Genomic DNA, 10,214 nt, shown 5'->3' with positions numbered 1-10,214 from the left:
GATTATGGCGATATGATTTTGGGTTTCGATATGTTATATGATCGTGTCACAGGTGATTAGAAGTTAACAAACTCAAAAAAAAATGTAAAATTCTATATCTAGGTTGTGTATAGATATCAATGTTAATTTGGAGGTGTGACACTTGGGCCGATGATTGAAATATTTATTAACACACTCGATTAATTGGCTCAACCCGAAAAATAACTTGAGGGTCGTTTGAAGCAACTTAATATAGTTAATGTTACTCACGGCCCATTTACTTCTTGGATGGCTCAATTTGTGTTCCGTCCCCTTTAACCATTAGTTGGTCCATGAGCCCATTATATTATTACACCCTAAACCTATATATTGCTCTCATTTGTGAATGAGCCGTGTGTGTGTGCAATTGAAAAGAGGCAGCCCACATTTTTCTCTAGTTTTCTTTCTTGAGCCAAAAACTGAATCTGTCTTCCTCTATTCTTTGTAATTCATTGCAGCCACCATATTGTGTTCTTTGTGAACACATTGAGTTGAGCAACCGAAGTAAGAATTGTTGTTTGGGTTGGAGCCTTCGTTGGGTGTGTTTAATAAGATAGAGATTGGTTAAATTGAGCCCGGAAAATCCATCATTGGAGGTCGATTATTCAACAATTAAGAAAGAGGCAGTGAGGGCAAAGGCCTTCACAGCAGTCCAAGCGAAAGACATTCTTTTCATTCTTCTTAACATCCTCATGAATTAAGCAAGTGTTGAAGAACTTGTCTGTCAAGAGGGCCAAAAGCCACTGGGAAAGCTGTGATAAATTCTCCAACTTATCCATTTTTAGGACAAGGTCCAAAAATGACAATGCTTTGTGTTATAGCATAGAGTCAGAAAGTGTGTAGTTTTCGGACATTAAATTCTGGAAAAAATGCCATCAAGAAAGAGTGTAAAAAAAGAAGAAGATAGATATGAAAGAACCAAATAACCAGGAAACTACCTTAGGCCCTAAAGCTGCCAACGGTAAAGTAGTCAGGGAAATTTGGTAACTTTTACTTCCACTTTACAATTAAATTAGCACAGCACTTTGAATTCTAGTCCTAGAGGGTTAGATGAGAAAACTAGAAACGAACTGTGAGGTGCAAGAGCAACAATAGCTTTAAGAAGAAATGCAAAACAAGATCCAACCATTTCAGTCCATAAGTTAAGAAAACATGATTGAAACAACTTTGTCTGGAGAACTAGGTAAAAGGAGGTTAAAATCCTTGTCCTTAACTGAAATATTGCAATAATTTTATGGTAATGGTCAGACCGTAAGATCATAACGTTTACTACCCTCAATTCATATAAACAATCTTATCAAAATTTCCTGAATTCAATTTCAATAAACGCCATACCAGAACAAAAGCAACAAATATAAAATTCAACCCATGCTATGAACAAATTGATATGCATCATAAGCTATTTCAATCAGGAACATGAATAAAAAGTTACAAAATTCAAGAATCCTAAACAGAGCAAAAGCGAATCACCAAAGAGGGCCAAAATGAAAAGCATCACCACCACAATCAAACATACCACCACCAAAATCAACAGTGAACTCCACCTCCTGCAAATCGCAATCGGCATCAAAGAGAGGGGAGATGGAGACAGGCCCAAACAAATGGGTCGCGACGCTATGTTCACAGCACCGTTGCCTCCCCATGCTGGCGCCGGCATCGGCGCATCACTTTCTTTGCCTCCCCACGCTGAAGTCGAAGTCGAGAAGAGAGGATGAAGATAGTTGAAGGAAGAGAGAAGGGAACAAAAGAGAGAAGGGAGACAACTCAATGGTTTCTCTCTCCTGTTTTGCATCTTTTCAAGTTGTTTGGATTTTGTACAGAAAATGACCAAAACGTCAATTTGGACGTTTTCCATTTTCTTTACAATTTTTTTTTTTAGTTTTCAAAATTTAGTTTTCAAAAACGTAAAAGAGAACGCGTTTTCACTGTTTTCAAAAATCGAAAATAGAAAACGATTTGAAAATAACAAAGAGAACATGGCCTAACTTTTTCACATTTTTAAGAGGGTCTTTTTTTTCCCCTTTTACGATCAAGGTTTTCACCTATGAAACATATATCTATTCTTATTAGTTAACAACTACCAAGAAGACTGCATTGAACTTTAAAAATTATCTGAGTTTCTTTGAAATTCAAATAATCATATTTTATATCACGTGATTCTAGTTGTATTCTAAATATTCATTTAATAGATGTTAAAGTTTTGAATATTTTCATTTCAAAATAAAAAGTAAAGTGACTCGATGCTTCAACCAATATTAATCCAATAATTTGGTGTCATAATCGAGTTATTGGTCGATTAAGTCTTAAATCTACACGCCTCCCAGGGCACTTCTCCACTGGCAAAGGACGGACGCTGTCAAACCTGGCAGAGCAGAGGTCGTGAGTTCGAAACATGGGGCTCTTGGAAGGCAAGGATTTATTTTTGGAAGGCAAGGGAACATTTGGAAGGCAAGGATTTATTCTTGGAAGGCAAGTGGGAACTTGGAAGGCAAGAATTATTCTTGGAAGGCAAGGTGCAACTTGGATTGGCTTGCTTGGCACTTTGTCAGACCAGGTGGGGAGCGCTCGGACCCTGGCCAGTTGGAGGCACATCCTGCGATTAACCGGACTGTGTAAAGAGGGGCCGGATCACAGACCCAAGGATTAGTCTAGAATAGGACACCTTGTAAAAAAAAAAAAAAGTCTTAAATCTACACTTTAGGGACACCTATCTGACCTCACATTTCAACTTTCTTATATGGGGACCACATTTGCAACGTTAAAAAATTCGAACGTTAGAGCAAATCAAATTCAACCGTTGCCCAAAACCTACGGCTATAAATACTTGATCTTCATATCTCCCCTACCACTCAGTGGTACCTCTCTCACACTACAGTTCTCAGCTTCTCTCTCCCTCTTTCTCTGCATATCAATTTTTCTTCTCTTCTCAAACTAATCAAATGGCAATTTTCGGAATTTCAAGAGCTGCTGTTACCATCTTCGTCGTGTTATGCCTAGCAGCCTTTCATGTGAGGGCACGGGATGCTGATTTTGCGCCGGCTCTGGCACCGGCACCGGGGCCAGATACCGGAGCTGGGTTATCGCTAGGTGTATCGGGCACCTTCATTTGCTCTTCGTTGCTCCTGTCAGTCATTGGGATTCTCGTGCAGTAGATATCCATGGTTTTGGAAGATTGAGAAGCTGAAAATGATGAGAGAGAAATAATAGTATATAGAATATACTCGACATTGATTCTTACTATGGCAATGATTATTATTCTATTAATTGATTTAATTATCGGCGTTTGTTAATCTTGTGTTCTTCCTAACGTTTGGTTAGGGTTTTGATTTGGCTGTGAGTGGATTTTTTGATGAATAAAATTTACTATATATTAATTTTCACTGGATCAATTTATTTGTTGTTTTTCTTATTTGCTTTGCAAATGTTAGCTTTCATCATAAAAATGAAAAAAATTAAATAAGTTGAAATGAAGACTATTGATATTTACCAAATTTTTGTCAATTTACCGAACGTGCTGTACGAGATCACTTGCGTGCAAAAAGCTGACGTATACGTAGATTTTCCTTCAAAGTTGTTTTGCGTTCGATTATTTGTTTAAGATTGCAAAGCCTGACCCTGCAAAGCATCCCCTCCATTCCAGGACAATCTTTATATTGCAGGATTATAATATTTTTACAAGAATATTTCATGTTAAACTAAAACTTAAGTCATATTTTACTGTTTGCTAATAAAACACCGCAAGTGCGCAGGTCGCGTACAAGTAATAAAGTGGACCTTTTGAGTCCCAATTGTCGATCCCTCGAAAAATGTTTACGAAGATTAACAAATCTAATTAATTTAATTCTAACAATAAAAATAAACACACACAATTAAAGATTTGATTTTAAATAATGAAATTAGCTAAAAACCTACAAAATAAGAAAATGTAAAAATATTGGAAATTTCGAAAGCAAGCATGGTTGGAATTCATGGTTTCGCTTAACCGTCACCTAATTAATTTCTCCACAAGCCAATTAACGAATTATTCATTTACTATACTCAATCTTCCAATTTTAGTTACTTACCTCTCTCAAGCAAAATTAACTCTACTTGATTGGTTTAACCTACTATATCTCTATGTCGATTAAAACCAAACAACCGCCTTAAATCTCTGTGAAAATAACTCAATGGGTCACTTAGAGTTAGGGGTATATCTCTATCCCCTATACAAACATAAAGTTTATACTATTTGATCTAAAATGCACAATCTTCTCTCGAACGATGTACAAATCACTTGACATAATCATTCATTAGCCACATAAATAAAATGCAATAGTAGAAACACGTGAAAATAAGTAACTTAATATTAAAGACCAAATATCAAAATTAATTAAAAGCTAGGTTAAACTAATACCATAAATCTCAATACAAATATTTAGCCCATGTTAAATATATGATAAAAAGGAGAATGTTTTATACAATACATTACAAGTTTGACAAAATAATGGAAAAAAATACAAGGTATAGATAAAACCACCTTTTGAGCTTGCTCTTGATTTTCCCAAAACCTTGCTAAATCCTTAATGAATCTCCTTGTGCTCTAGATTGTGCCTCCAAAATACCAAGGAAAGGAAAAGAAAAGGAAGAGAAAAGAAAGGAGAAAAGAGAATAGAAAGAAAGAAAATAAAGGAGGAAGAAGATCTAGCCCCGAAAACCTAGAATCCCTTAAAAAATGACCAAAAATCGGTATTTAAATGGCCAAAATTGTGTCAAGTGAAATTGTGAAAGAAGTCCCGAAATTTACGTGAAATAGGCAAAAGTCGCCCAGTCGGAAAGCTGCGCGCGAGCGGGGCATTGGTCTTGCATGCGCACCATAATAAGCCTATGCACGAGCGGGGGCTTTCTTCATTTCTTTTTCCAACTTAGTCTTCCATTTAAATGCACACAAAGCTCCTCAACTTTGATCATGTACAATCTAGTCCTCAAAATTTGATTTTCATATCACTTTTGCCCTCTAAGATTGCAACCTTAGGTCCCCAACTTTTGGTACTTGTGCGCTTTGGTCCCCAACTTCACATTTTTGTGCGTTTTTTGTCATTTTCACTTCCTTTTGCCTTGTTCTCTTCCCTTGGGTGATTTTTGACCTACAAAAGCAAATATTACATAATTATGAGTAGAATTCCATTCATTTAATCAATAAATAACATATTTAGATATTAAATAAGTGTGTAAAAACACACTTATCATTTACTGTAATCCCATTTTCCATGACTAGTTAAAAATACAATTCTTTTTGTCATGGTTAGGATTGTATACTTCATTGGGTGTAAAGGGATTCGAACACAAAATACGTTTGCTGCAAAATTTGATTTCAATTTATGTTTCATGTTTGTTTTGTCAAATACTACGAACAATACACACGACACTCGCATTCTGACTCGAGCAATTCATGGTCCATACATTTTTCGAACCCAAAGCCTGAAAAGTACTATCTAGTTGACTCCAATTTGTTCATTGACTAAGTTACATGATATATACCCTACTACAGAGGATCCAATATAGGATACCACCCCAACAGTTCTATGAAGGGACTATAGTCGTAGGTGTAGATTTCAGAATGCTCGATTGAGGTTCAACTTCAATCATGTAGAAATGTGATTGAACATGTCTTTTGTGTCGGAAACAAAGATGAAAAAGTTTAGGAACCCTGCTATAGAGATAGGGCCAAATGACAAGCGCTTAAAGAGGGGGCTGAGGTTGGCCCTGTTTGAATGGCAAAGCCCAAAGTTTAGACAGTTTGCTATGCTATTTTTTTAGAGTGTAAACATCAGTGATTGCCAAAAAAATGATGATTCACAACTTTCTCAAAAGGGATCGAAGTTGTTGACAAGGGCTTAAGAGATTTGACGCGGACAAAGATAAAATAGAGCTTTCACATGAAGAAGATGAAATGGAAGCCGAGATGAATGCACCTCAAATGTAATGTACCAGCTCGACTTTGCAATTATATGGTTAAGCAATCGTGATGAATATTTGTACGTAGGCTATGTAATTCCAATCGATATCCCTTTTTTCTTTTCTTCTTTTGTTAACCAATATATCAATATTCAAAATTCTATCTGATAGAAAAATTCTTGAATGGTGCTAAAACTTTTATGTCCCAAAATTTTTGAATTTACCCCTTTTTTTAGAAATTTTTTTGCTTCCAAAAAATTGTCCCTTTCATTTAACGTAAAGGAACCACGTGTTTTTTCTATGTCAAGTTTAGTCAAACACGCTTTTGTTTCAAATGGGGACCACATTAGAATGAATCTTACAAAAATAAATAAATAATATTATCTAAAATCAGTTTGTGTCATTATATGATATGTTCAATTAAAGGTGAATTTATGCATATTCACTGAATTGTACCTTTTATCTAATGACAATTAGTGTCATTCAAATTGATATTGTAACATCAATAATGTCAAATAACATTACACAACAAAAAATAATTTCACAAGCATCACCATTAGGGAAAGGACAAAACAGACTTCGTCATTGAAGTCGCTATTTTTGAAAATTATTATGTCTCTATCATAGTTAGGGCCTGTTTGGTAAGAATTTTGAGAACTGATTTTTTGATCGTTAGGAAAAAGTGGGAGGTCACTTGTGAGAGAAGAAATCAAAAATTACGGCAGGAATAATAAAATAACGATCAAAAAATCAATTTTTTGAGATGAAAAATCACTCCCAGACGGGGCCTTAGCCATTTATTTTGCATTAAAGAAACATGAAGAAGTTGAACCCACCTGAGTGTTTAAAAATCGAAATTTTTGAGTTCAAAAGAGCGTCCACAGGCGCATTTATAAAATGAGCAATGATATTAGTATCATTAATATTTAACACTAATCTTTAGATGATGGTACTAATGATACTAAATTATAAACTCAATTAAATATAAAAAATTACAATACATTTAATATGACTTATGATATGTTGATACGGAAACTAGAGTTCAAAATCACTAATGCTAAATAGCGTTGTTCATATGAAAAGCAAGACATGTGATGCACATGCATGTCATTGTTGGTGGTGTGTTGAATTAGCATGTTTAAAACATTAGTACAAATTAATATTAATTTCTTTTGTTAAATAAATGGTTTGTAAAGAGAAATGGTAATGGATCACGAAAATATGCGGATGATAATAAATAATAGTTATGAAGTATGATTGAAATTAATACTTGACTTTGAATGAATAAATCATTTATAAATTTATATCAAAATAGAGGTTGTATCACGAGATTTTATTTTTTCTTTTTGTCGAAGTAATAGGATTTTCTTATTGTACATAAGCAGTTACTGAAAACGATGTTGATAATTTTTTTATTTTTTACTTTTTAATGACATATTTCTCAACAAAAAAAAAATTAAAAATTTTTAAAAAAAATCCTTGAAAAAATATCTACCTAACAAATGCTAAATTTTAAACCACTGCTTATATATTTGGTAATTTATTCATAAGCAGCTTATAAAAATGAAGAAAGAAGGTCATTGTTCTAACTCGTTCAAATCTATTTGGAAACAAGAACTTTTTTAAAATGATAATACTCCAAGTGGCATGTTTTATTTATAACAATAATAATATAAAGTGCAGATTTAGGAGAGGCCAAACCTGGCTTTATAACTAAGACAATGTAAAATTTAAGGAATTACACTACATGCCTGAACTGAAGCAATTAACCTAGTTATGCTATGTGCTTCCATAATGATAATTTATTCCCTTAGCTACCACAGTTAATATTTAAGGAGAAACTGATCATTATTTTAGGAGACTATATTCGAAACGACTAGAAAATTGGCATGCAAGATTCGAAAGTCGAGTCGTGTGTAGTCTCTTATTCAACTTTTTCCCTCACTCTTTGACAGAAATAACTGGATCTAGAACAATAGGAGCAGTACTCGGTTTTTCAAAAATGGCTTCAAGATCCTTCGATTCACCTCCCAAATAATCATTAAGAAATGCAACCACAATTCCTCCGACAGCCCTTCTCATATCTTCCTTTGAACCCTTGCCACTTTTACACGCCCAACTTGCTAAAGAGGCCTTGGATTCATCCAACATATCACAATGCCCATATTCCTTTGCAAGAAAGTAACAAGAAGGAGGTTTACTCTCGTTAAAAAACTCTGCGTGATTGACTCCGTCTGGAGCAAAAGGTGGGATAATGCCCGTCGATTGGTCCCCTAAGCCCGTACCTGTTGAAAAATTTAATCGAATAAACTTATTCTTCAAGGACTTAAACTTTTAGATTTTCTCTAGTTCAATAGTACCTATTATTCCAATAGGAATTTCAAGATCCAAAGTGCGCGGGACGTAGGTGAGGATTTTGGGTTGCGCCCGGTTAGAAGGTGACTGGCCATCAACAGGGTCGATCCCTAGTATTGCCGAGAATTTGAGACTTGTTGGGGCATGGCCTAATGCAAGGGCAAATGCTACCTTACCACCTCTGCTGTGGCCAGATAGCGCGAGCTTGGTGAGATCGGGTTTGACCTTTTCTTTCAGCACTTGTGAAAGGCCCGTCGATAGCCAGTCAGTTACCTTGGCTGCTATCTCCGTTTCTTTCGTCGGGGAGATTAACATATAATGGTAAAACTGCGAGGAAGGACAAATAGTAGGAAAACATTACATACAGCATAGGCAAACATGTTTTACGCATGTAACTTGCACGTAATATTGTACAACAATATTTAACGTGACCAAAGATTAAATATTCCAAAAGAGTAACAAGCCTTAAAGAAATTAGCTCTTTCTTGATTTCGTTATTTTCAATTAATTAATCCTACAAAATATTTACCACGAGAGAAATTCCTGACATTTCTTTTGACAGCCTTAGATTCATACGTGTGTCAACATGAATTGCACGAAATATTCGACTCCTAAAAAGTTCATGAAATCCTCTAGACAACAAGAGACGGTGAATTATCCATAGAAATATTAGAATTCTTGTTAGATCGAATATTCTAGACTTTTGGACAGTACAATAAATAAAAGTCTAACTTTTTTCTTTCTTGATATTATCCATTAATATTCGATTCCCTGAAAATATTATTAAAATTTTAGATTAGATTGATCAGCATAATATGAAAACGTGTCAAGATTTTCGGATCAAGTCTTGCAATAGCCCATTTCCTGAATACCGTACACGTATCCGTCATTTTGTTGGAAAAAAGAATCCGATCTCGTGCAAGTAATATACCTCTCTACCAAAGAGAGTAGAGAAAGAGAAATACCTGAGGCGCGACAACAATGTAACCATGGGAAGATATATGTTGCAGAAGTTGAGAATACCAAGTGTTGTCGATGCAAAATCCATGACAAAAAAGTAGCACCGGGTACGTATTTTCTTCAACTGGCGCAACGATGAACAGTTGCGTAGGTGGTGAAGACAAGTCCGACGTTTTAATGGTGAACGACTTCACCTTCACAGATCCTTGATCAAACACAGAAGATATACTTGTGGCTAAAGCCATTATTTCCTCCTCTGAGTTTTGTGTGAATGAAAAATGAAGCCATGTCCTTGCAATTTATAATTCCTAGGACAACATGATTATAACAGTTACGAACCAGCATTAATTAGACTGAAAACCCAATTTAAATTTTGCGCTCAATCTTAAAGGTTGAACCCTAATTTTAAGGATCTCTCACCGTCCCTGTTCTGAAGCATCGTGAGGAAGGTAAATCGCAGGTTATGCCTTTAAAGGTACAGGGTGGAAGGCTGCTTGTACACTTGCACTTACCCAAAAATCAAATCCATATTTCAGGATTAGAACCCTTGACGCGACAGTTTCAAGCAAAGCTGGATTTTTCCACCCTCCCCTTTTACTACGCAGGGACAGATCTAGACACTTTAGATTAGGGGATCACAATCAAACTTTCAAGTAAATGAAGTTAGTAGTAGTCAACAGATTGGAAAAGAGAGAGAGGGCGGAAGGTATAAAGTTGAGTTTGGAGCTATCGGTTGCATAATGCCCCCGTTTGGGCCCCATTTTGTGGAAAAATTAATGGGTGGAATAGTATTTTTTTTAAAAAGAGTGGTTGAAAAAAAAAAGTTTTCGATTTACGTGTAATATTATTTTATGGAAGTTCGTATAGTTGAAAATAGGAAAGAGAAAAATGAAATGTAATGAAATGAAAATTAATGAGGGCCAAATGGAGGCAATATATTTATAATG

The 10,214-nt window shown here is 35.3% G+C and overlaps 1 protein-coding gene across 1 annotated transcript; it reads right to left on the bottom strand.

Annotated features, from left to right (window-relative positions):
- Positions 1 to 7,589: 7,589 nt before the first annotated feature.
- On the bottom strand, positions 7,590 to 9,558 carry LOC111377213 (chlorophyllase-2, chloroplastic-like). The gene is made up of 3 exons (XM_023000276.1): positions 9,273 to 9,558; positions 8,313 to 8,634; positions 7,590 to 8,237 (listed from the first exon to the last, which is right to left on the bottom strand). Exons 1-3 carry the CDS (start codon positions 9,510 to 9,512, stop codon positions 7,894 to 7,896), a joined length of 906 nt encoding a protein of 301 aa, XP_022856044.1. The 5' UTR covers positions 9,513 to 9,558; the 3' UTR covers positions 7,590 to 7,893.
- Between the last annotated feature and the right edge of the window lie 656 nt (positions 9,559 to 10,214).

Source organism: Olea europaea, unplaced genomic scaffold (assembly GCF_002742605.1).
Source record: "Olea europaea var. sylvestris unplaced genomic scaffold, O_europaea_v1 scaffold1622, whole genome shotgun sequence".
Taxonomy (NCBI): Eukaryota; Viridiplantae; Streptophyta; class Magnoliopsida; order Lamiales; family Oleaceae; genus Olea; species Olea europaea.
Note: the sequence above shows the minus strand (reverse complement) of the source record. Positions and strands in the feature narration are given on the sequence as shown.